General features: G+C 43.4%; 1 protein-coding gene across 4 annotated transcripts; it reads right to left on the bottom strand.

The window, feature by feature from the left end:
* Nucleotides 1-1,563: 1,563 nt before the first annotated feature.
* senp6a (SUMO specific peptidase 6a) lies at nt 1,564-27,395 on the bottom strand. Of its 4 annotated transcripts, none has more exons than XM_084954445.1 (24): nt 27,247-27,395; nt 21,498-21,591; nt 19,162-19,225; nt 17,912-18,018; nt 17,167-17,310; nt 15,585-15,605; nt 14,408-14,478; nt 13,481-13,572; nt 11,865-12,261; nt 10,224-10,468; nt 9,991-10,131; nt 7,223-7,256; nt 6,544-6,732; nt 6,251-6,444; nt 5,698-5,897; nt 5,419-5,535; nt 5,173-5,295; nt 4,991-5,083; nt 4,557-4,888; nt 4,209-4,297; nt 3,994-4,082; nt 3,817-3,885; nt 2,431-2,581; nt 1,564-2,329 (listed from the first exon to the last, which is right to left on the bottom strand). In XM_084954445.1, exons 1-24 carry the CDS (start codon nt 27,275-27,277, stop codon nt 2,093-2,095), a joined length of 3,324 nt encoding a protein of 1,107 aa, XP_084810571.1. In that variant the 5' UTR covers nt 27,278-27,395; the 3' UTR covers nt 1,564-2,092. The 4 variants fall into 4 exon arrangements, with proteins under 4 accessions (XP_084810571.1, XP_084810572.1, XP_084810574.1 ...); XM_084954446.1 differs by having other exon boundaries at nt 15,585-15,602; XM_084954448.1 differs by lacking the exon at nt 15,585-15,605.

Raw genomic sequence — 27,395 nt, 5'->3', positions numbered from 1 at the left:
ATTACAGCTGCCAGTCTTTTAGGGTATGTCTCTACCAGCTTTGCACATCTACAGACTGAAATCTTTGGACATTCTTCTTTGCAAAACAGCTCCAGCTCAGTCAGATTAGATGGACAGCGTTTGTGAACAGCAGTTTTCAGATCTTGCCCCAGATTCTCGATTGGATTTAGATCTGGACTTTGACTGGGCTATTCTAACACATGGATATGTTTTGTTTTAAACTATTCCATTGTTGCCCTGGCTTTATGTTTAGGGTCGTTGTCCTGCTGGAAGGTGAACCTCCGCTCCAGTCTCAAGTCTTTTGCAGACTCCAAGAGGTTTCCTTCCAAGATTGCCCTGTATTTGGCTCCATCCATCAACTCTGACCAGCTTCCCTGTCCCTGCTGAAGAGAAGCACCCCCAGAGCATGATGCTGCCACCACCATATTTGACAGTGGGGATGGTGTGTTCAGAGTGATGTGCAGTGTTAGTTTTCTGCCACACATAGCGTTTTGCATTTTGGCCAAAAAGTTCCACTTTGGTCTCATCTGACCAGAGCACCTTCTTCCACATGTTTGCTGTGTCCCCCACATGGCTTGTGGCAAAGTGCAAACGGGACTTCTTATGGTTTTCTGTTAACAATGGCTTTCTTCTTGCCACTCTTCCATAAAGGCCAACTTTGTGCAGTGCACGACTAATAGTTGTCCTATGGACAGATTCCCCCACCTGAGCTGTAGATCTCTGCAGCTCGTCCAGAGTCACCATGGGCCTCTTGGCTGCATTTCTGATCAGCGCTCTCCTTGTTCGGCCTGTGAGTTTAGGTGGACGGCCTTGTCTTGGTAGGTTTACAGTTGTGCCATACTCCTTCCATTTCCGAATGATTGAACAGGGCTCCGTGGGATGATCAAGGCTTGGGAAATATTTTTGTAGCCTAAGCCTGCTTTAAATTTCTCAATAAATTTATCCCTGACCTGTCTGGTGTCTAAATCCAATCGAGAATCTGTGGCAAGATCTGAAAACTGCTGTTCACAAACACTGTCCATCTAATCTGACTGAGCTGGAGCTGTTTTGCAAAGAAGAATGGGCAAGAATTTCAGTCTGTAGATGTGCAAAGCTGGTAGAGACATACCCTAAAAGACTGGCAGCTGTAATTGCAGCAAAAGGTGGTTCTACAAAGTATTGACTCAGGGGGCTGAATAATTACGCACACCCCACTTTTCAGTTATTTATTTGTAAAAAAATGTTTGGAATCATGTATGATTTTTGTTCCACTTCTCACGTGTACACCACTTTGTGTTGGTCTTTCATGTGGAATTCCAATAAAACTGATTCATGTTTGTGGCTGTAATGTGACAAAATGTGGAAAAGTTCAAGGGGGCCGAATACTTTTGCAAGCCACTGTATATCAACAGCACGTAGCTGGGAGGATATTTTCCTGCTACATTTACACCCCTCCCACATCACGCTCAAACCAAACCGCCACCTGAAGCTGGAGCCCGGATCAGCTGACCGGCGGTCCGCGCTGTGACGGTGGGTGTCGATGTTGTGGCTGAGGAAACAAATGAGAAGCTAAGGCAGAGGAAGTGCTCTTGCATCAAAAGTTTTCTTTTAATGCTGAAAATTTATCCACTCCACATGGAAGAGACACAACAAGCACTGAACTACGACCGTGTGATTCACGAGCTGGAAATCAACTCTCCGAAAACTGTTTCTCTCCTCAGACGGGCAGATCGTTATAACTTAGACAGCAATTTTCTGTTCTTTTATTCTTCTCCTTTTGTTTGTCTACACAAACCTGAAAGCTTAGAAAATAACCAATGCGAGAGCGAGACAGTATCTTCTGCAGGGATCCTCCTGCAGAGAGAAGAACATCTATGAAACATAACTTAACGGGGCACTCCATGAATGACTCGTAAAACAGTAAATTACAAAGGCAGCGGGAGAAACTCCGGCGTATTTACACTTCATCATTTATTCAGTACAAAGTTCAGGTGTGGTCTGTGGTTAACGGAGGGAGGTGAGGAACGTTTCAGACACGTCAAAGTGAAACCAGCAGCGTACAATCAGGTCCACGCCCCCCTCCCACGCCAAACAGGAGGAGGGTGAGGTGGATTCAGGGGCTAATGGGTACGTTTGGCGGTCTGCCGTTCAACCCAGATGTCTCTTCGATCTCCGGCTCCTCTGGGGAGCCCGGCGGAGCCTCGACCTGGTCAGACTCCTTCTTGTCCAGTTCCTGCTGAGCTTGAATCTTCCGGATAAGCTCCTTGATCTCCTCGCGCTTCGTTTTCATCCTCTGCTGAGGGAACCACTCCAACAGGTTCATGGGCAGGTGGAAGCTGGGAATCGGATTCTGTACGGAGAGGACGAAGGACAGACGTCACTTACAGAGCAGCTTGAATTTTCAACTCCTGACCAGAACTGCACCGATGTCCAACTCTATAAAGCTCTCACCTCAAAGAAGCTCTCCACATACTGCAGGATGTAAACGCCACAGTCGCTGAAGTTGTCCTGCTGAGGGACGCGTGGGCTGGAACCCTTCATGACGTCCTTCCCAAAACTCCTTTGAGTGCCTTTACGCACCTCCCACTCCACCTCCAGGTACCTAAAACAAACGCAGACGCAGTCAGACGCCATGAAACCCACAGAGCAGGTCCGAGTAGCCTCAACGTTAAAGCATTTTATGCACTCCAAGCAGATTACTTCTATGATTGATAAATAGAGGCAACTGATTGGTCGCTGGGAAGATGCGTCAGTACAGGTGCTGTGTGTATGTGAGTGAGAGAAAGCAGAGGATTGCAGAACTCGATGAATAAGTGATTTTCATACAGTTTGGGTTTGTCATAAATATTTATGCTGACATTCTTGGTTAGGTTTAAAATGTGTGTTTAACACAGTAATGATGATTTTGTGCAAACAGCAACAGTTAGGTAATCAAATAACTGATGACTGTGCAGCTGCTTTTTAAAAAGAAATCTTCTGCTATAAAAACTGTAAATTTTACAACAAACAATAAAAACAACTTTCTGAACTTTCCAGCCATGACTCCAAGTATTCGCTGGTATGTGGATTTTTTTTAATTTCTCCCACACCATACAAGGTATTCATCAGGCCCCATCTTATCTTAATCACCTTGTAGTACCATATCACCTCATTAGAGCTCTTCGCTCTCAGACTGCAGGCCTACTTGTTGTTCCTAGAGTATTCAAAAGTAGAATGGGAGGCAGAGCCTTCAGTTTTCAGGCCCCTCTTCTGTGGAACCAGCTTCCAGTTTGGATTCAGGAGACAGACACCATCTCTTCGATAATGTCTGTCTCCTCTAAGATTAGGCATCAAACTTAGCTGACTGCAGCATCAGGTTTCTTTGGTTGTGTTCTGTATTAACGTGAAGCTGCGGTAAAGACACACTCATTGTTTTGGTTGCAGAGTAGCACAGCTACAGGTGAGCAGGTCCAAGATTTTAAAATTACATTTTTGCCAGTTTACTCCTTTTAATTAACCACAAAGACTTTATAATACTGTTTTATTTAATTCAGTTAAGTTAGGCATTTATTAATGCTATGCAAAAGTAATGAGGATTTTAGCATTTTAGGCTACAGTGCTAAAAGAATTAGTAGAAATAACATAATATATAAATAAATCAGTGACTGTAAAAATAAATAACTGTGGATACCTAGAGTTGTTTTCTGTGATAGAGGGGGGGCTAATCGTGTAAGACGAGCTATATAGAAATGATCATTGGCCTATTTTCATATGACATGGACTCAGGCCTGTCGACTTAAACAGTGACGAATACCAGGAATGAGCCAGATGTGTGTCAGTGCAGATGTGGACACTCACTCTCTCAGAGTTTTGACCACGGTGGATCGAGCCGGGCCTCTCAGGGAGTCCATGATGAGAATACAAGGCCTGAAAGAGAGAACACACGATTGTGTGAGCGAGGGCTCGCTCTGCTCTTTGCTTCAGCGGGGCAGCGGCGCCCTCTGCAGGTGGAGGAGCAGCAGTGCGTGCACTCACTGTTTGCAAAGGCTCGGTTTGGTTGTCAGGCTCGGGGCGTCGGAGCCGAGACCATCTTCAGCCAGAGTCCCGTCCTCGCTGCACTCGTCCTGCACAGACACAGAACTCATTGAGTGTACACACACACGCGGCACACACACACACACACACACACACACACGCCGTGGCGAACCAGGAGAGGCGGGACAGGAAACAATCAATGAAGGCTGAAGCACCTGACAGGAGCTCTGGTCATCGGAGAAGGTGTAGGGGTCGTCGTCCACTTTTCCTGAACCGTAGCACATACTGATTCTGTGCAATCCGCCTAGAAATCGCAGAAACCAATCAACAGATTATTAAACAGAAGAAAACTTGAATACAAACTTTCATCAAACCCTCAGCAGGGTGAGGAGGGTGTGACGCTGTTGTGTGTAACATGTAGCTCTGTTTTCATTAAATGCCTCTCGAGAGCCGAACGTTTCAAACTTCACCACATTTTGGTGTATTAAGTAAGTTTAACTACCCCGTGTTTCTCTGAACCTCCCTTACTGAACCACTGGTCAGAGCCCCGGTGCTCGACTCACTCGTGTATTGTTGCTCGCCGTTGACCTGGCCGTTCCCTGACATTGCAGAGGACTCTTGCTGCCCACCCTCCGTGAATGCAGAGCTTTCAGTAGCGAGTTCGCCATCAGTCAGATCGTCCAAGGACCCCTCGGGAGCTCCTCCAGGTGAAAGCTGCTCCGAGGAGCTGTCCAGCCCGTCTCTGTCCGGAGACAGAGGCCGGCAGTGGTCCGGGATGTTCTCCTCAGACTCCGCGGTGAGGGTGGCGGGAAACGGGCTGTGGTACAGCGGGTTCTGCTCAAGCACCGGACGGTCAAGGCCCGGGAAGCAGATAACGGCCAGGTACCAGTGCGCTCTGAGGAAATAGAAACAGAGCTTCCATCATTCAGCATTTCAATGGCTTCACAGGACCAAAGCTTTCCATGAAAAACAGCCGAGTACAGATCCAGACACTCACGACTCATTGATAGGAACGAAAATAAAATCCTTCTGGAATAGATCCACATGTCGAGTCCACGTCTTTACCCTGTTGTGCTTCCTTTTCTGGATTCTGGGAAACCAAAAGAAGTCAGGTTTAGGAGTCAAACTGTCAGACAATTATCTTTAAAAACATCCAGTGCAGGCAGAGGCGACACTCACGGCAGGTTTGTTGTGTCCGGGGCATTCCTGCGCTCTCTCTGGTTCAGCCGTTTGTAGAAGAAAGAGCTGAACACATGGATTCTTTGTGCATCTTCTTTTTTTAACTTCTCTAAAACTAAATATCTAAACAGGACAGGAAGAAAATGTCACCGAAAATGATCTCAGCCTCAAAAAAACAAAACAAAAAACAAATAAACAAACAAAAAAAACAGAATGATCTTGAGTATAGACGACATGAAAACTTACTTTAAATAAAAGTCTATGATAACATCGTTAAGGAATTCCCCATCATTAAGGCAGTGCAGGTCTTCATTAGTGACGGTTATTCCACCTTTGGCTGGAGGAGGAGGGTACACCATTAACCTGCAACACAGAGATGAGGGTAACAGCAGCGCCACGGACAGGGCAAACAGTTAAACGACTCCTGATACTGAAAAGTAAACGTGACGCTGTGATTTAAACTGCAGGATTATTTTTGAATTGAACAGATCAACAAGCCCTGCAGGGGGCAGCAGAGGTGCTCACTTGATGATTGGTCCGGAGAAGGTGGGCTGCAGGTCGGTCATGTCGTCTTCATCATCTTCAAAGAAGGCGCTGGTCTGCTGTCGGGTGGCCATCCGCGTGCGCACAGGCATGCTGACGGATGCTACGGGGGAGACCTGTGAAGCCTTGGTTACTGGGGAGGAGGCGGGGGTGAGTTTGGGTGGGGTGTGTACCGGCTTCACCTGCAGAGAGCAAAGAAGAGAAGAAAGAAAAAAAAAAAAGAAATAAAAGGTAGCGCAATATTAAAAAAAGAAAAGAAATCTGGCTTTTAATCTTAAACTGTTTGACCAGCTGCAGTCACTGTGGTATAACACAATACCACATAAATATGACCATATAGATAAATTGATTATGGCGTGTTTTTATATATAAAATTTATTTTTCAGCCCTGGAGGTGGATGGTGGATATGAGTCATCAGGCGTCAGAGGGCGTCTAGTTTACTGCATAAATGTAATACTGGTACATATAAATGTTAACCTCGAACATTACATAAGCCCAGTTTTGACTTTATTTTGAGATCTGCAGGTTTCCCACCTTCTCCTCCCTCTGCTTTGTCGCCTTGTTGTAGTTGACGAGTCGGATGTTGGCCTCCTCGAAGGGCAGCTTGGCAGGGAAGGGGATGAGTTTGTTGGTCCTGCCGATATCGCCCAGGATGTCCTCCAGGATCATCTGCTCCTTCATCGGCAGGCCGTTCTCGAAGATGAGGACGATGTACTTCTCGTCCGACTCTGGCGGCGAGAAGGGGTAGCGGTCTGACTTGAGTTTACTTTGACTCAGCGTGAAGACAAGTTAATGCCACGCCGCCAAGGAAACATTTGTGTACTCACCGTCTCCTGTGCAGTCGTACCACTGGCCTCCCTTCTCCTTGGACATGTTGAGCTGAGTGCGCAGGCGCTGGCACTCCTGCGGGGTCGTCTGGAAAAACAAGACGGGAAGTTTCCGCACGTTGCACCACTCGCAGCTGATCAGCTCCGACGCCTGAAGGCACACCTTCTCTACAGTGCCGCGCTCTGAGCCTGAAGGTGGACAAATGGACACATTTCAGGAAAACAAACAAAAAAAACCAAAAAAAAAAACGAACAGGGACGCCACGAGGGTGCGTTTGCGTAAACAACACAACTTTATTTTCATGTTTGCTGAAGCTCAGAGTTTCTGTCCTCCACATGTTTTCAGTGGGTTTATAAAAGAGAGATCACAGGTTCATTTAAGTGTTATTAATTATTAGGAAATGTACACCAAACACCTGCCCCTGACACCCTGCAGGCTTCCTCCACCCTGATGTCATGTGATTTATTTAATCATTTATCTGATCAGTGGCAGTGTGCTGCTGTCTGCTGCAGTTTCAGTGGGTTTTTTTCCCCAGTAATGGCTCTGATCTCTGCTGACGAGCACAAAGAGGAAACTGCACAGCTGCATTTCTCTGAAGCAATGTTCAGCGTCCATCATCATCATCATCTTCCTCCTCTCTGTGAGTTATTTAATGCCATCATTAGTGCGGCTTCATACCTTCGGTCTCCAGCTGGATGTGCTCGATGGAAAACTGAGGAGACAAAAGAACAAGACAGACTAATTTATTCTCACCGGACTCAGGATTCGATCAGTTTTTAAATTTGAGGCTTAAATCTCAGGTTTTAAAACATTTTTATTTTTACATTGTACATCGGTAGAGGCTAAGCCTACGCTTGAAGCCACTGAGGTGTTCGATGGCAGGGGTGACGCGATGCCACCGTTATGAATTAAACTTGTCACAGTCCAATAACTCCAGCCGTACTTATCGCATCTGCTTAACATCTTTATTGCATTCCATCGGTTGTTTTAGTTATTCAAACTTTCTCTTTATCCAACATCATTTATCATAAAAATCACAACAGTGCAGCGGTCACAAACTGTTTGTTTCTTCTGCCCAATAACACCTGACACCAATTACCTGTGTCTACCTTAAATGCAGTTCCATAAACACGCCATACCTTAACACACAAAAAGTGACCCCTAGCGTTACACATAAGGTAACACCACAAAAAATGGCTACTACAATTACGGTACATCTAATTAAATCTGTTTAATTAATCTGCCAGAAGTCTAAATGTGTCATCTTATTTATTATTAATTAATTAATTAATTAATTTATTTATTTACCAGCAGATTTGTCTACTGTAGATCCTTATAACTCTTCTAATACAAATTCAGTCATTTTTCACATATCAGCAGTTTATGTCTTGCTGCTGGTAAGTGTTTGAAACTCTTCTTAGAATACTAACATCATAAAAGATCATTTAATGAAACATAGACCCCTTCATCCCCCACCGCTGATTTTTTTTGGTTTGTATAATAGCTTACACTACAAAATTGACTTCATACTCTGAAAATCATCCAAGTTAAAGTCCCTGAGAGAACACAGAAGTGGAGTGAAAGTATAAACACACTCAAGTTCTGTGTAAAAACTGCAATCGAATTAATTTCTCTTTATCAGGATTTAATTATCCTAAGCTAACCCAGAGGTTCCCCTGTGTGCTCACATGAAAGGGGTGGCACTGCAGCATCCCAATCACAGTTATGGGTAAGTGGCTGTTTTCACAAATAATGTGAAACTGCACTACGAGAGAACATGTAACACTGAAAGCAACATGGCTGCTGCAGTAGTGTGAGTGAGAGGGACATCGAGAGGGACATGCTAAAGGTGCATGCTTAAGCTCTTTGGTCAGTAAGACTGGAAAGACGTCACTAGCTGTTTCTGGGTCCAAATTCTGCTTCAGGTCCCAAAGTCAAACAAACACTGCAGCATCACTGAGAGTTACAGACGGTCTACTTTCTTTCATCTGTAATAAAATGATCAGTGTGGCTGCTCTACAATAAAGTTTAACATCCAGACATCCATGAAAACAGAATTTATGAAATTTAATGGACATAGAAGTTAGCAGGGAGCTAGCTTTCTAGTTTCCACCTAAACATATTATATACAAGTTCTGAGTTTCTGACTCAGAAATTTCTGACAAAATGTAAACATTCAGCTCTGCCATCACTTCCAATATAGATGGAGACAGAAAACTAAACAGCAGTGACGTTTGTAGGGTTACTGAAGTTGGGCTAGCTCATATATAATGATGTGCTATGTGGTGGCTAGCTACACAGCTATGGTTATCATAATATAAACACATTTAAGCTGGAGGATGAACGCTAACTTTTTTCCACTCGATAAAAGTTAACGTGAGGTTTCCCGATGGTCAGGGACAAATGCAATCACATGGCAGGATGCTGTAAACGGACCAAACTTCAGTCAGGAGAACAACTGAGATAATCCATCCACAATATGAGGTTAGTCATTCATATACTGCTGCATGGGCTGGGCTGTAGTTACATCATAAGGTTTTAAAAACTGCGCTTTAAAACGTGCTGCCGATGAATAGTGGTAATAAAAACAGAGGCCGACGGTGATTTAACAGACTTCCCAACATCTCAAAAAATTTGACTAAATCAGCGTTAGAAGAAAAGTGTTTCATTTTCATTTTGTTTCAAAGGTCTGACATTCAATAATACAAATAAAAACCAGCATTAAAGCGCAGGCTTAGAGAATGTCAGCAGGAGCAAAGAGCTGGTTTAGGATCAGATATTAATGCTCATAGGAACAACTAAACTGTTTGTAGCCAATTGGAAAAGATCAAATAGTAAAGCTGCATCTCGGAGTTCTACTTCTTATTGATCGTGAGGGAAATGCAAAGACAGACGCTTCACGCTCTCCTGCTCTCTACACACAGATCCGAGGGATCTTCCGGGAATGGTGATGCTATTTTCTGGAGAATTGATTGGTCATTAAGAAAGTGAATACATGGGCCTTAAATGGAAAGCACTCTGGTTGATATGGCCTTTGAAAAGGCACTCTGACGTTTTCTCCAGTGAATCATCAGAAAACACACAAAGCATCTTAATTACCAAAGCTCGTTCGTGTTCCTCTACGTCACAGACGTGGCGCAGGTTTAAACTGTGACTCTAAGTGGGTGAAAATTGATTTGGATGCAGTTTGTAAAGCTTAAATGTGTTTTTTCCAGCCCTGAAAATGTAATGGTTCCAGCTTCTGTACTCAGAGGGCTCAAAACGTGAGAAAAATGATTAAGAAGCACCAAATCTGAGACCCACCCTCTGTGAATCTTAACTCTGAAAATATTCAAATCCTGCACGGTTTCATCAATCAAACCAAAGGTGGTGTGCTGACACAAATCAGCTGATCCTGATCCCGAGACTGAAAACTGCATTCCTATAAAAAAACTGGAGAGACTCACGACGACGGGCTTCGTCACCATCCTGCGTAGAGATCCCACTCTTACGCTCCGACACTCCAGGATGATGCTGTCGCACAGGCTGGACTCGAATTTGGGTTTCTTCGTCCTCGGTGAGAACTGCTCGGGAGGTTGATTCCCAAACTGTGGAGGAAAAGAAGGAAAAGCATCAGTTATCTGCGGTGAAGCTACAGGAGGAATCGGACGAGCCCCAAAAACATCCCACCACGTCTCACCTGATCTTTCATCCGCGCTCGCCGAGGTATCGTGATCTTCGTGCTCACCATTTCTTCAAAGAAGTCCAGGTTCACCTCCTCCTGCTCTGCGATGCTCTTCACCGCCGCTTCCACCCTGCCTCCGGAGGGCGCCGGAGAAGAGTGAGCGGAGTCGGCGGGTCGAGGGGAAACGCTGTCCAGTCTGTTAACGCTTCCCGTGCTAGCGTTGTCAGCCTCCTCCTCCTCCTCATCACTGGACAGGACGACTGAGGGGAACATCAAACCCTGTTAAACGTCTCTCCGCTGGCTCATTTTCAGCTTTGTGCCTGAAGTGAACGGAAACCTTTCAACCACACGACATTACTCATATGTGCAAAAAGCAAACCACACAAATCTGGACCTGCATGAGGAGTGATGTAGATTTTCAGGTTTTGTGTCTTTTTAAACACGGCAGACCTAGAAGCACATAATTTTTCTAGCTTTTTAAAAATGCATTTCCACTGGTGGAATAATTACTGTACATTCTTGCTATAAGCCTTTAAAATGTCAGCTCGGTCTCTCAGCGTCTCCGGTTGATACGAAGCCTCCGATGTTTGAGCTCGTGCAGCTCTAGCAGCTCCACAGCAGCCAAACACGAGGACAAACAAAATGACTACGAAGCACCAAATCTGATCCCTCGATGAACTTTAACTCTGAGAATCTTCAAATCCTGCACGGCTTCATTAAACATGTGCAGACATGAATCGGCTAATCCCGATCGGTCACCAGGCGAAAACTGCATTTCTGTAAAAACTGGAGACACACTCGACGACGGGCTTCAAGCACGAGGACAAACAGCTACTGAAAATAAGTCTGAGAGCTTTCAATCACCGAGTTTCTATCAAGCTAAAAATATGAGAGACGTGGGATCAACTTCAGGACAGGCATTTAAAGTAAAAGCCCAGAACATCTCATTTAATCAGTCAAAAGGACGCCTTATCCCAGTGTGATAAACTATGCAAAACCCAAAAGTAAACAGGAAGCAAGTCGACAAATTAATCGGTTTTTCCATCCTGAGCCCCCAAAAATGTGGAACTTCTAGGGGAAATCTTTTAAAGCTTCTATCTCGGAGAGAAAAACAGGAACGGTACTGGATATGAAAATATATACAGATATAGGGCGAGAGCCGGGGTCCACCCTGGACAGGTACCCAGCCTCTCACTCAGAGCCGGGGAGAAGCCACATGCAAACACAGAAATACCGGCTGTGTACTGCTGAACTTTAAACCACCATCAAGTGATCAAAAACACGTATACGGGATCAGGAAGTGCTCACTCGGGCTGGACGTCTTACTGAGAGCAGAAGAAGAGAACACAGCTTCAGCTTATGTATCGATTATAAAATCATTTCACTTGCTCCAGCATTGCACAAACTGAATCCATCAAAAGCAGAAAAGCCCTCTTAAATTAAAGAGACTACTTGTTAATCTCATTTTACTGTACTTACTTATTTGCTTTTCTTAAATGTAATTTTATTAAAAGTTTTATTTGAAGTTACTTATTAAATATTTTTTACACTTTCTCATCAACATCAGCCACAAAGTGATGCATGACGAGTGAATTCATCATCTCCACACTCGGCTTTACCTAGAAGCTCGATGAAAAGCTTGGATGCTTTACTCACTAGGATCGTTCAGTTCGTGCTGCTGTGCCACCGTTGCCGCCCTCGTAGCTTTGGGTGGGTTTCTGGCCGCGCAGCAGCTCGACGTCCCTGCTAACAGGGGTGTCCTCCCGTTGTTCAGAGGCAGCAGGGTACCCCTGGTGGTCGCGAGCCGTGTGGACAGGGCGTCTCCGCGGGGAACCCTTGCGGTCACGACCGGTTTGTAAAAGTTTTGCTGCAGGCTGTTTGGTCCAGAGGAGGGCTGGGATCTGATGGAGGGCCGCAGGGCCGGGGTGGGCAGCGTAGTCTGCTGGCACGGCGGCGTCGATAGATTGTTCCCACAGTTCTGACACTTGCTGCTGTCGTTACTCGGTTTGTTGCACTTCACACACATCCTCGAGCAGATGGTCGACCGGAGAGGCTGCCGACATAAAACACTCGTTAGAGAGGTGATAAAAGGTTTTGTTCTGGTCACTACAACAATCTGAAAGTTACAAGCAGATGATTTAATTACAGATTTTCTTCTTTATTCCATTGAAGACGCGAGTCTGTATGAGTGAGAATTAATGAAATTGTTTCAGCTCCAAAACTACGAGTTAAACGGGTTCAGAAGGAAGAAGGTGGACAAAACTTAAAGAGGCTAAAAAAAAATAAAGTTATGTGCTGCAGAAGCAAGCAGTGAACATAACATGGAATCAAATATGGTGACCTTACTAGGAAAAACTGTTTATTTACCCATTCGGGAATCTGAGTCAGCATCTTAAACCAATATTTACTTTACAACTCCTGTGACACATAACAGCTGCCAAGCTCAGCTTCTTAAAGCTTTTTCCCCCCACACGTACTCCGACCTTTAACCGCCAAGACTAACACAGCTGCAGTTCCTTTAATGTCCACCAGAGGCTCCAGCAGGGGGTCAGCCCCATAGAAATAAAGGTGTGAAAACTCGCCTGTTCATTTGTGTTCAGGCTTGATGTTTAGTGGACCTGTCTAAAGGATGTGTTGCTGGAGCCTTTTGAAGTACTTTTACTGTGCAGTTAGCAGTACTAACAGACTGTCTAAGACACCTGTACTCCAGATTTGGTTTAGTGCTTTCAAAACTGACCAAAAACCACATTAAATAGTTTGTCTTGATTCAACTGAATCATCCAGGTCTGGAAATGTTGATTCATGTGGATGTAGTGTTTGGTCCTCAGACCGAGGATGAGTGACAAAATGTTTTTTCCCCACTGAAAATGATAAAACAAACCCCTCATACATGCAATCACCTCTGTTACCGTTGGGTGGTGTCGATTTTTGTCCCCACAGTCGATTATTCCACAGCCAAAAGTCTGATTTCTCGTTTAAATGATTGTGTTGCAGCCCCTTCTGTGTGCATGAAGCTTCAGCTGGGCAGCAAACTGTACAGTCATCACTTTCACAACATAGTTGACGCATTATTATTTAAAAATAAATAAAATCAATAAATCACGGATTTTAAATGAATGAATTCATCTAATGTCTTCCACACGGGATGGATAAACTCTGCATTTGTTCCCCAGCTCTTCACTCTGTTAGTTTAGACCGTGGCGAATATCCACTTCCTGCCAAACATCCATCAGTTTGTCTCCGACTGTTTGCCGAGTGTTGGGTTCCCTCACCTCTGCTGCTTTGACCTGCGAAGAAAAGCTGCATCCCTCCAGCGGTTTCCTCTTCTGCTGGACGCGACGTTTTATGTTCAGGGTCTCCTCCTCTGTAAGATGAACCCATAAAAGGATCAACAGGTGACATCATTCTGAAAACCTTCCTGGACAAAGACGAGGCAGCGTGTGTGCAGTCTGGGAGGCGAAACCCAGGGCAAACTACTGCAGCGGGCACGAGCTGCCGCGTATTAACAGTCCCACATGATCTTATTAAGTGAGACTGGAGAAGTGTACATTTTTAAGTGGAAATGATGCTCGGTGCGCTCACAGGAGTCCAAATATTGATTCACGGCGTTTTATTATGAGCAGTGAAACATGCCTCAGCACATAAGGAAATTCTTTTATTCTCTCTAAGCTCCTTTAATCACTTTTTTACCTGGCAAAATTAAAACTACTGATAAGAAAACCTTCCTCTCCAAGTCACACTTTATTTTGAAAATATCTTTTGCAAAATAACCCAATGGCCTTCAGAGTCTGGCATTTATTAGCTCAGCAAATGTTTTTATAAGTTTCCTGCATCTGCCGGGAGCTTGGAGGATTAATGTGGGAGGCCTTGGGTCTCCTCCTCCTCGTCCTCTGGCAGGAACAAGGAGGAGGCTGAGCCCAGATCTGTAGCCCTGCAGACGCTGCTGGCTGTCACACTCAGCCAGCACACACACGCAGCCCGCTTACACAAACGTTACACAAATACAGACACCGAGTAGCACTCATCTTACGCACACAGATGCCGAACACATCACACACACTTTTCTCTGCAGGCAACGGGAACACAGCGTGCCTGTCGAAACTCAACACCAGCCAACTGCCTGTAATCGCCAGCAGCCTGATTTCGGGAAAGTCTTTAAAAACATGCAGTGCGATGCGCTCAGTGTGCTGTGAGGTTACCTGGCATCTCTGGGCAGGTGAGAACGATGTTGTCTACCTCGAGAGCTTGCTGTGTGGTGGAGAAGTCGTTTCTGCAGGAGAAGGGGACCCAAAGAAAAAAAAGACTTTGGTAACCTCTGGCAAAGCTGGCAGATCATGTTCTCAGCAAATCCAGATCTTCACTCTGACTTTCAGACATTTTTTTTTTCTGTAAATTGAGAAACTTTAAAAATAATCTTGATCGTGGTGGAGACACCGCAGGCTAAATAATTAACAGGCTGAACACTGAGAGGCTTAACCGGGCTTAAAATAAACAGAAACCTCTCACGGAGACTGATGGTGTCTGAAGCTAAAAATCACAAGAAACAGATGCTGGCATAAAAATTAAGTCATTTATGAAGCAATTAATGATAAATATTTACTGATTCCAGGTTTTCTGATGAGAGCACTTACAAAGAGTCTGTTGTACAACTTTGCAAATGGAACGGTTTGGCACTCTGGCTGAAGAAAATTCGTTTTAGGTGTTTGATGGGATATTTATGATGGAGACCGAGCACTAGAGGCATGCAAGTAAAGCTTCCAGAGCTGTTTACATTTGATTTTGTCCCAGTATCTTTGGATGTGACTGAAGTTCTTTATTTTCCCCTCTTATAACCGTCCAACGGCACAAAACAAACAGTCAACAAAAGGCTCCAAGAACTAAACATAGGCCAGGAAGCTTATGCCGAGTTTAATGAGTGCTTCTTCAATGTGCACAATTTCTCAGATCATCAGCTTCACAGGGGTCCAAATTTTTTAATTTTATGTAAATATGGGGAGTGTGACACGACCGCTGTAGCTGGTAGCACTTTTAAATGGAATTATGTGACAAAGTGAATCCAACACAGTGAAAAACAGACCATCCAGCAAGTTTGGCTTTCAGTCTGGTATTTTATGGAGGTTGAGATCCTTCTTCATTCAGAAAAACCTCAACACTTCACACCGTTAATGAAACAATAACTGTGAAAAACATTCTCTGAGTAACTTTCCTGGAAAGAGTGCTTCCATCAAACAGTCATGAAACTTAAGCAAAGCAAAAACTGACAAAATGTGCTGAGCACAAAAACAAACAAACAAAAAAAACCTTTAGAAACAAATGAGAGGATCAACGATCCAGGGCCATGAAATGAGATCCGGTTAGTTCGGATCAAAGCCTTACCTTTCCTTCAAATCAAGGCTGCTTGAAGATGAAAATCAAGAGAGAAAAACATCTCACTAATGCAATCAAGTCCTGCGCTGTAATTCATTTTCTGCAGCTGCAGTTCAATTAAACTTATTTCTCTGCAGCACACTTCCTTTTACACACAGGAAGACTATAAAAGAACCCGAGCACATCTCTTAGATTCAAATTACTTTCATCTACTGTCAAGAATATCTCATGCTTATCAAGCATCAGCTTAGTTTTATCTAGTTAAGGAACATTTACACAGCCTGTTTCCCAACAGTGGAATTATAGGGATGTAAAAGCTAAACGGTGGTTTTTCAGAGTGACTCCAGTAAGAAGCAGCACTCACTCTGAGGCCGGTAACACGATTCCTGAAGTCATAGCTCAAGCAAATTTCACACATAAACAGCAGGAGAGGGGGCTAGCAGTATCGAGCGTGCAGGAGACGTTCATGATGTGTTTATGGGACCTTGGACCGCTCAGGGATCACCAACAGTTTCTCAACACCGTGACTTTGTGGGGCATCGAGACCCATAATCACCCAGAGGTTTCTTGGGTCTGCCCTGGAGCCTCCCTCCTGTTGGACAACAGTTCACCTCGGAGGCGTCCATGCATCCTTTAGATCCAGAGGAGCAGCGGCTGTACTCTGAGCCCCCGCTGACAAAGTGTCCAGACACCCTTCAAAGAAAACTCTGGAGGGTGCTTGTATCCACGGTTCGTGACGACGGGTGAGGGTGGGAAACAACTAAACTGAGCGCTTGGCTTTCATGCTCCACCACCACAGAGAGGTATAGCATCCACATCAGCGCAGATGCTGCAAAAATCTCCTGCTCCCTCCTCTAATCACAAACAAGACCCCGAGATACTTAAACTCCTCTGGCTGAGCCAGCAGCTCCCTCACACTGGACACTTTTCCGTGGCATCATTTGCCGATGCTCCTCCCAGCCACATCACTCTCAGCTACAAAATGAAGCCAAGAGAACCTCATCACCCACAAAAGACCAGAACCGCTCCATCACTGGGCTGCACCAGGAAATTCTGTCACACAGAAGTTATGACCAGAGTCACCGTCACCGTCACTGTCGGCAGCAAAGCAAACCGAGGACTCGTTGTAGCTGCGCAAGAATCAAACACCACGTCACCACAGGCCTGATGCCGCACACTACCACAGCACCCCCCACAGGACATACTCAGGGACGCAGTCCAAAGCCTTCTCTGTATGAAGCGCTCTGAGTGCTCAGGTACAGTAGAAAATGTCTACATCCATCTTTTTTGCTACAGTAATTGAGTGACATGTATGCACATATACAAGAAGACTGCAAAAGGGAGCAGCTATCATCCAGGTGAAACCACTTCACGCAAGTCGAGTTGCCCGAGATTCACAGAATTTACAGAAAAAGTAAAAATGTTGTGATATATATCGTTGTCTGGACGATAAATGTCTTATATCAGGATATGAGATTTTGGTCATATCGTACAGTCCTATCTCCAAGTAAGCCAGAAAGAAAAAAAAGGAGAAAAATAAAAAACAAATCTGCAGTTGTACAAGAAGTTGCTCGGACTGGCTCTGTCTCACCTTTGGACTGGTTTCCTTATTGCGGAGGGCAGTTGTGCGTGCTGAAAGTGGCGCCCTTGTATAAAAATTCCTTGTGAAGGTGCAGACGTTAGGCGTGTGGGTCCGTTGGACATGGATGGCACCACGACTGTGAGAGGGCCCTCACTGCAGGAGAGACAGAAAGAACACATTAACCCTTTAACACAAAGACAGACACACAAAACATGAATTCACTCTGAAAATATTTTTACCCACATTCAGCCCCAAAAATTCTTTAGTGTGCCTGTAGTTTTAAGTAATGAGACCATAATACAACTGAACATATTATATAAATAAACAGTAACCAGGCAACAAGTGAAGTCAACAACTGTAGCTCCGCTAACAGCCACCTGAGGCTCCACAAGCATCCAACTTTACATGTTTACAGCCCACTACAAGAAACTATTTTAGCCATTATTCACATCACACCAGCTGCCAAAGGGGTTAATTCTATGTTAATGACACACTTATACTTTATTAAGGCTTACAGTCTATATCACTGAGGCCTGACTTCATTTCAGAGAATTCAAACCACTGACATGGCCCTTATTAATCAGACTTTGTGCAGTTGGAGACTTTTGGAGCCTTTTTAAGGGATTTATGGATGCAGGTTTATAACAAACCAAGCTACAATCATCTGATAACCTAATACTCCGCCCTCTGTTGTGGTCACTTCTGACTCCATTGCCTGCAAACAGAGAGCTTATACAAACAGCACGCAGCATACCTGAGCCTTTTAGGTGCCAGCCTGGTCAGAGGCTTCATGTGATTATTCGTCCGGTTTTCATACGTCCTCAAGGAATCCGAGGGAGTGAAGTGCCTAAGAGTGGGAGACTGGAGAGAGGAGACGTATATTATTATTACAAAAAATAAAAAAAAAGGAAGCCAGCAGTTTGAGACAAAACAAGATAAATAGTCAGCCTACAGACAAACCAGTAAACCTTAAAGTTTTCCACTTTTGTGAAACCCAATGCAACAAATTTCCTGCCACTGAGAATTACATCACTCGCATCCGGCTCTGAAATGTGAAGCAACACGGAAGTGCCTTTAAACTGCATTCTTTCTAACGACCAGTAGGGGACAGCAACTCTGGGTTCAGGAAGTTCACCTGTATAGAAGTGTATGGGAAAACCACCCAACATCTCACTTCATTTCTGAGATCAGTAAACAGTCTTCTGATCAGTGCATGATCCAAGCTGCTAGTTTCAAATCTTACTGAATACAGGATAAATATTATTTTGTAAATAAAACGCACCACCAACCAACCGGGTGGATTTGTCAGTATTTTACAAGCAGTCCACAGATAGTGCTGAAGACACTGAAATTTAGAATACAGTTGTGGCAAATCTTTTGAACCTTTTAGTACAAATCTGTGTTCCCAGTCATATTTTTTTTTTTTTTTTTTTTTTAAACAAAAATCAGTCATTTTTCTTAATTTGAATTTTCTTAATGTTCCCTTTAAGCATTTTGGATTCCTGGTCAGAAAAAAAAACATTTAAAATGACATCAACAGCCGTTTTAAACTGATTAACAGACAGTGATGCATTTAATTATGATTTCTTGCATTTTCAACCTCATAGGCTTCATTTAGTTTTGAAACGGGCATAAATGAGCGCTGTTGTAATGAAGTCAATGTTACACACAAGTCTCGAAAATTAAAAAACATCCAGTTGACTGCAAGCTCATCCTCGAGAGAATCACTACAGGCCAACGCCCACCAAGAGCTCACATTTTCCCCAATAACATCATCATCAGCTGCCCTTAAAATCGACTCCCACAGCGCCCCGGCAGCCTGAGCTCATAGCTCGCCGGGGTCCTTCGGGTGCCACGCCGGGCGCCAAACAGAATCTGGCATCGTCTGCTCCGACTGCAGGACTGATCGAAGAGCACCACGGCCCACTGGGAGTCCACGCCACCGGCGGGTGGGAGTCAGGAAATGCGACAGGGAGAAGAGAGAGAGAGCGAGGGGTAGCTTACCTTTTTCCCCTCAGGGGAGCTCAGCGGCTGCCGGTCCATGTCCTCCACACTCACCACACTCGCACTGAGAGGAAAAGAGGACATGATGAAAAGCATGTTTATGCTCAGCTTTAACATATTTTAACACTCAGCCTGTCAAAGGCTGTTCAATGTGTCTGTGTGGGTATAAAATAACACGCCTGCACTTTAATGGGGACAAAGTGGGTCGTAGGGTTTGACCGATATATTTTCATTACTCCACCATTTGTATTCCTTCATTTTAGCACAGACTGAGCAGAGATAATTAAGAGGCAGACAGAAAATTTATCAGAAGCTATTTAAAAAAAAAAAAAAAAGTTTAATCAATGAAAATCTGAAAACATGAGCTTGTTCCAATTTGACGCTTTTGTTCTTTTTAATTTGGGCTACGTCCACACTACTGCGTTTTCAAACAAAAACGCACTGTTTTCTCTCGTTTTGGCCTCCCGTCCAACTGAGACGGCGTTTTACCTGAAGGACACGCAGCGTTTTGAAAACGCTCTCGAAAACGGATACATTTGAAGACTGTGCCTATGTGTCGCAGTGTGGACAGCGAAAAAGGAGACTTTCGAAAACGATGATGCATGTTAGTCATATGACCAATTAAACAAAGATAGCGGAGGGCATTATACAGCAGTTGTTTTGTTTACTCTCAATTTTGACAGCCCTATTAAAGATTAATATCAGTTTGTACATGCTTCAGATAGCTTTTCTTCAAATTCTTTAAGTGTCACTCGCTTTTGCAACTTTGTACTTTTGTGTTACTCGCAGCAACAACTCCACCTCATTGTTAGTCCACTTAAAAAACTCGGTGCTTTTCCTCGACATTTTGCCGCGACGTTTCAAAGAGCCGGGAAGTAAATAAACGGGAGACAGAAATGAGGCAGGTCGAATCTTCTTGCATTTCACGCATGAGCAGTACTGGAACGTGAGCATTTTCGGCCGTTTCAATGTGGACGCACAACTCTGTGAAAACAACTGAAAACGCTAGTGTGGACGAAAACGCTGTTTTCAAATCTATCCGGGCTAGTGTGGACGTAGCCTTGGTGGCTATGTCAATTCTTCCAGGTGTAATCCAACCTGCAACTAACATTTTTTTAAAATTAAAAATGTAATAAATAAATGGGTGTGTTGTTTTAGGTTGTGGACCTGAACTTTAGACAAGTGATCTCAACACTAAAGGCTGAGTTTATTTTTACTAGATATGCCAACTAATAATAAATGAATAGAACCTGTTTTTATATCTGGGATGAGATTTGATTTCTGAATCAGCATAGGTAACTTTAAAAAGAAGGAACTTTTAAATAAAACTCAAATTGTTAGAGCAAGCAGCCATTTTAGATCAAATCTCAGTCCCAGGGATGGGGGTATGATCCCTCAGACGCAGACAGACGGGACTTTTGGCACCCAGTTTGGTTTTCAAATTTGACTAACAAATTTTTCTTCTTTTGCATGCAAAGCGCAAAAAGAAAGGCACAAAATGAACCAAATGTAATCTCAAAACCATGATGGTGGTTTAGTAGAAAACCAAGTCTTGTCTGGAGATCCACAGGAAGCCCCCCCCCCCCCCCCCCCCAAAAAAAAAATAAAAAATAAAATTGCCTCATGCCCCCCAGAGGGTCAGCTGGTAGACGAGTCAAAAAATTAACATTTTAGCCACTGCTATGTTGGTTTTTGGAGCCAGAGGTGACTCTGAAGTCAGTCACAAATTTTTAGGCACTTTAACATTCAGGACCCGCTTTACTGTCCCATTCTTCTTGTTGGTGGTTATGTATTTGTGCCAACTCCCATTCTACCTGCCATCTAACAAGGACTTTGCAGTTTAGCTTAAGTCCTAAAATGACACTAAAGAGGAATGCTTTGTGTTCCTCTTTAGCGTTAGGACAGTATATAGTATACATGGTGGCTGTGTTGTTTTTGGACTACTGCCCATTCAGATTAAGACATTAAAAGAACATCTGCTTGGGTTTTAGAACATTAAACAATTATTAAATAGAAATTAATCATCAGCTGCTTTGATGTCCTGCTTTTTACATTCCTATTATTGGAAGCCTTTACAAATCTGCGACCCATGCTGGTCGCTGATGTTTAATATTAACCAACATATCGGTCCAACCCTAGCAGGTGAGGATGTGCACGCAGGCAGAGGTTTACAATAGCACACTGCTCAGGTCTGCTGCGCTAAAACACCACTGAACTCATAATCAGTGGGGAATAGGCTGCTCGTCAGCAGCAGGGGTGTCACTGGGGTCTTTTTCCTGTATGTGCAGTGCAGCGCTGATGGTGGTGCTGAAAACGAGGGCTGGAGAAGTGCTTACTCATGTCTCCTTTCCTCTTCACAGTCACCAGAAAGAGAAAAGCTCCAGTTGTGCTTGTACCCTCCATCTCGCCTGGTCTCTGATCTATCCAGGGCTTGAATTGAATAATAAATCAGACTCATGTCAGTGCACGGAAACAAGACACAGGCATTAGCTGAAATGACCATTTACAGGATGCCCCGCAATTCACGGGCTGATCCTTTCACCTAGAAGATATGAAAAGCTTGGTAATAATCAGCAAAGACGGGAACCTGCTGCAGCGTGGCGATAACAGGAATACACTCACGTCACTGCAATGAAGTGTGATCAAACAGCAAATTTCTAATCATTTTACAGACATAATTACTGCGTTAGCATCAATGAGAAAGTGTGACAACGATGCCAATTTGTGTCTCTAAATAAAGATTATTAAACAGATGCCAAATGTGATAACCTGTGACATGAGAGTAGAATTCATTCATTTTACGAGCAACTGGAAACTACATTCAAATCAGTGGGAATAACCTGGAAGTCCTGCAGATGATGTCTGACATTTCCTCCAACAAACAAAACTGCTGTTTAAATGTTTGTACCAAGTCTTGAAGGTTGGAGGTAAAGAGGTTTGTAGTGTGTAAAGAAGTCACTGATGTCTGTGAATGTATGAATGAATGTGAGAGGCAGTTTAATGCCTCCAGCTAAGCTTTGCTGTGGATTCATCATCTCAGGATGGACCTTCAGCGGTGACTACATGAGACAGTAAACTCAGCGAGTCTGATGTGTGTTACTGACAGAAACATATGCAAGTAGTCTGTTACCTGTGACCCTAACTTGACAGGTTTCATGTGATAAAACACAGTGAGCAGCTGTCCATGCTCTGCATTATCCATGAGTTATGGGGTTAAAATAAACAGCTGCACAATCACATTTAAAATGAATAAAAATCAGTTTTTCCAGGCAGCCTGGCAAACAGAATCTGGGAGGCTTTTCAAAGAGATTTACTGCTCACAGAACACATTTTTAAAAATAAAGTACATATTCTGAAAACTGAGTTTTAGCTCAAATTTTTCTCAGAAAGGTGGCATTTTGAAAACAAGCGGCTGCTGGTTAGAAAGGTAACCGGCTTAGAGCCATCTGTTATCCTGGAACCGTCACTATATCCTTTAACAAGAAGCTTTAGCCTCAAGCAGCGTCCAACTTTCTCCACGAAGTCTCATTAAACATGTGAATACCCATATTAACTTTAAGGGGAACGGAGCTTCTTTTATGTCAGCTGCGCGTTTTTCTTCACATTTGTGTTTGTTTTGTTAAACTCGCACCTTCTCTCTGTCGTGCTGTGACATGCAAACTTCTTAGGAATTAATACCTTATTTTGGTGTTTGTGTGTCCCTAAACCTCCTCAAGGGAGAAAAATATTTTAAAAATTTGCATATTAGTTTGAATCACTGACCAAAAACAAAAACACCGGAGACAAATACCAACGCAAAAACATCTGCTGGATGTCGCCACAAACGCTTGACTTCCTGTTTCCTCCCATAAATCAACCGATTTACTTTGAAGTGGATTTCAAAACCACAGCACCCAGCAGGGGATTCAAACGTGGAAGAATTTTACTTCAGTAAACCAGGAAAAAACAAACCTAACAGTTATTAAACAGGCTGCGTTTCAGCTGATTTATTCCATCCAGGGGATCAGAAAGTGGACAAACTGATGGCATCATGTTAATGCAGGTTATCCATCTGGCTGCAGGCCCAGCAGCTAAACAATTAGGTCCCCTCGGTTCATACAGGCATGCTTTTTTAAAGCTCTACCGCCAACAAACACTAATTCTGAGACCACTGCCCCCCAAGTGTCACGCATAAAACTTGAGGCCAGGATTAGGAGAGACAAGCAGCTGAATATTTTCATCTTATAAGGAAAAACACTGCTCTATTTTTTAGTGACTTATCCATTTTATGGGTCTTTTTAAATGAGCTAAAATTCAAATGCACATATTAGATTACTCTCCCAGAGCTCCCCTGCCTCAGCTGCCTCTCATCTAGTTCAATCCTGCACAAACCTAATTGAGCCTGTTCCTATCTCTTCCAGCTAATAGAGACGACCCCGCACACACACTCTGCAAGCTTCACATTGGCTCCGTCTTCCAGCTTCATAAATCAAAACAAATGCCCCAGAAAACAGGGAGTCGAGGCCGTTTCAATTCTTTGAGGTTTACTCCGCTCATTTATCTGGACTGCAGGGGGTCTAACAGTAGATTTCCTGAAGGACAAATCCACGATAGAGGGTTGGGAAGCATCTTTGTCACACAGGAATTATCCAAACAGATGTTTGAGCAGCTGACAGCTTATTATCAATCATAAATGAGCTCAGAGGGACCCTCCTCCCCCCATAATAAACACCCAGTTCATACACCTGAAACACTTCAAGCACAGTCCTGCAATCGGTTTCTACAGATCCACAGCATGACATCAAATCCTGGCCTGCAGCTTCAGGGTTACAACACTTGCAATTCCTCTACTAAGATTTAGATTTTTTTAAGGACATGACATTTCCCAGATTAAGCAGGAAGAGAGGCAATATTATTCTGATCTTGATTTAAAAAGCCAGGTGGGGTATCGATGCTAACAACTCTATTTTCCTACGTTTACCTGTATTTAGTATTTGTGTTAATTTTTATTTCATTTTGAGTTTTTGTTTTCAGGCCAGTTGGGCTTCAGTTGATGCCTGCAGATTTGCTCTTTTCAGTTTAGATTTTTTTTTTGTTTCTGTGCTAGTTTTAGTCTTTTAAATTACAATATAGGCTTTATTTGTATTTAAATAAAAAAAAGAACTAACAGAGATTAAAACTAAAGCTGTTTTTAGTGTAAACAAATGTCTTTGCACTGATCTGAGCACTTTCAAACTTTTTGTTCTACTTCTGCAGCACTTTCTGGATTTCCCATCTGTCAACAGATGCATACCCCAACTCCATTGTTCAGTTGCACAAAAAGCAGGTCAGGGTTTCCACCTGCATATAAAAACGCCACCCTGCCCCATCTAAATGTACCCCCAGCAGGTCGCCAGTTAAAAGACTGAAAAACTATAACTCAATACAGAAAGGCCTGAGAAGCTGCATGAAGGTCCAGGATGAGATAAGAATGAACTGGGAGTCATGGAACGCCCAATCTTAACTTATCTGCAGCCTTCAACATCTCTGGCCATACCAAACTCACTGACAGATTACAGAACTGGTTTGGCATCTCTGACATTTTTTCCCATCATACTAGTGAAAAAATAAAATAAAAATTCAGAACTAAAATTAAGGTTGTCATCAGCATCCCTCACATGTGAACAATACTGTTTTCCTCGTATATGTTACCCCAGGACAGTTTCAAAGACAATTTGCATCATTTCTATGCAGACGATACATAGCTGTAATTTACTGTTAATCCAAACAACCTTAAGAGACTCTCCTACCTCAATGACTGGCATTAACGACTGAACGTCTTCAAATTTACTTTTTCTCAATCCTGGCAAAACTGATGTTCTTCTGCCCCCTCGCCAACAAATCATCTACTTAGAACCTTGCTGTCATTTTTAACCAGAAATGTAAATTTAAAGCTCACATCTCAAGGCTTATCCAGTCTTTGTTTCTTAAATGAATGAAATATCACTAAAATCAGTCCTTTACTGACACCAAATAATCTGAAACTTCCAGTACACACTTTAATTTTCTCCCATTTCGATTACTGTACTGTTTGACATGCATCTCTCAGTCCTCCTTAGCTCATCTTCAACTGGTCCTTAACACTGTAGCTCGGCTACTAACAAGAACTAAACAATTATTTTATAGGTTAGCTTCTCTTTATTCTTTTGTCCATTGTCTACGGCTTTTGTTCTAATGTGTGTGTGTGTGTGTGTGTGTGTGTGTGTGTGTGTGTGTGTGTGTGTGTGTGTGTGTGTATCTAACAATGACTGAAACACTGATAATTTACATGTATTTGTTAAATGTATTTTTAATCCAAACCAAAGCACTTTTTAGCTGAGAGTTTTAAATCATGCTACACAAAATAAAGTTATTATTATAGGCCCAGACTTGATAAACACCCAATATTTGTTCGTGGGATTGATCACTTATGACAAAAGTCAAAATCATGATAGTTTTGGACAGCGTTAAGATCAGGATTATTTAACAACATTAATGACTTACCCACATTACAGAAAGCTCTGTTTGTTGTTCCTTGACAGAGTTCTTGAAAGGAAATCATTTAAAAACAAATGATCTGGTTTAAATACTATTTTTGGCTCAAGCTTAAATGAACTTGCCACATTGTTTATGGGAGTTTGACTGGGGATACAGAGAAGAGCTAAAGATGAACGACGTTAATTATCTTATTTTAATCACTGTTGGAAGCCAGTTGAGTTTGAATTTTGATTGATTGCAAAGCTCTAATCGGTACAGTAATAAGGTTTTCCCTGTAAACAGAAAATGTTGCTGCCTCCCAAAGATAAAGAAAATCACCAGCAGGGTGCTTTTTGACCTCATTTACTTCAAAACAAGGCCTTTTTTGTTCATCAACGTCCCCAAAAGCTGGAAAATCCACTTTTTTCAGCACATATTTCTGTTTAACAAAAAGGTAGCCCAGACCAACTGCGCTTGCAGGTGTAATATCCCAAGCCCAGTAAAACATGACCAATCAGCCCCTGAATGCCCACGAGCCAAGAAAAACAATGCCCCAAGCCTGCGGGACTAAAATGTGATTTTTGGCTTTTATGAAATTTTCTCCTAACTCTCAACAATCGACCAAAATAAACTTGCTACTGAGTCAGTCTATCTGAATTTTATTATTCATTAATGTAATTATCCCTTTTAAACCTCAGTCTTTTCAATGAGAAAAAGATAACAGCAAACCTCACAGGCCATATGTAACACACTGGATGGGCTGGACCATACATAAATAAATGCCCCCAATAATAACAACAAAAAGATATACGTTTTATTTTTTGTTCCAGGGTAAAAATAAAGAAAAAGGGGCTGCTTCATGAGGAGACAGCTTAATTGCTTGGCACCACCTTCAGATAAAATCTGTTTTGTGTGGTTTTCAGAAAGCCGGTGAGCAAGGCATTAACCGACATATGTAAACCACCTGGCTGTGAGTGACGGGAGCCCTTCAGAGTTCAATTTTCAATCTGAATTTAAGCTGAAGGGCAGAGAGAAAGCACGGTGGGTTAATGTTTACATTTTTTTAATGTTACAGTTAGCATGCTAACATCTTGGGCTGGTGTTACCCTGCTAGGTTGGGCGCTGCGTGTGTCATTTTCACCGCTTTTCTGTGTGTCACTCGGGTGTTTTTGCATCTTTCTCCTGTTGTATTAACGTGTTGTTAGAGCTAGCAGCCAAGCAGAGACAGGAAGGCCTGTCGCTGCACACTGCAAACCCAGCTAACGTCAGCGCTAACGAGGGGGTCGCTAGCTCAGACTGTGCAAGCCCAGAGTCCACTAAAGCCCGCAGAACTGAACCGAACCGGACCGGACTGGACTGCACGTGTCTCAACTTCCCCCTCTGGGCCCCGAAGTGTGTCTGTGCCCGCGGCCTCGCAGCGCTCAGTTCAACCCCGTGTGTGTGAGGATAAATGTGTTTTAACAGCGAGCTAATGCTAGCCATAACTCGCTGGTGTTCCACACGTAATTTGGACCGATGGTGTTCAACGCCAGAGCGGCCAGAACCTGCCTCTGTGTGTGGGTAAAAAAGCTGCTGGGCGGCCGGAGCACGGAGCAGAGTGTCACGGCTTACCTTCAAAGAAAAAGCTCTTATTGTGGGCCATGTTTAGTCCATGATCCTCCTCGGCTGATAGTGTTGCTCATCAGCGCACTCAATAGAGCAGATATGTAGCTGCCTACGATCAGCTCGGAGTTCAGGCTGCAGAAATTCACCTCGGTGCC

This window comes from Perissodus microlepis, chromosome 15 (assembly GCF_051167445.1).
Source record: "Perissodus microlepis isolate ML-2025 ecotype Zambia chromosome 15, ASM5116744v1, whole genome shotgun sequence".
In the NCBI taxonomy this organism is placed as follows: Eukaryota; Metazoa; Chordata; class Actinopteri; order Cichliformes; family Cichlidae; genus Perissodus; species Perissodus microlepis.
The sequence above is the reverse complement of the archived record's forward strand: the minus strand, read 5'-3'. Positions and strand labels throughout refer to the sequence as shown.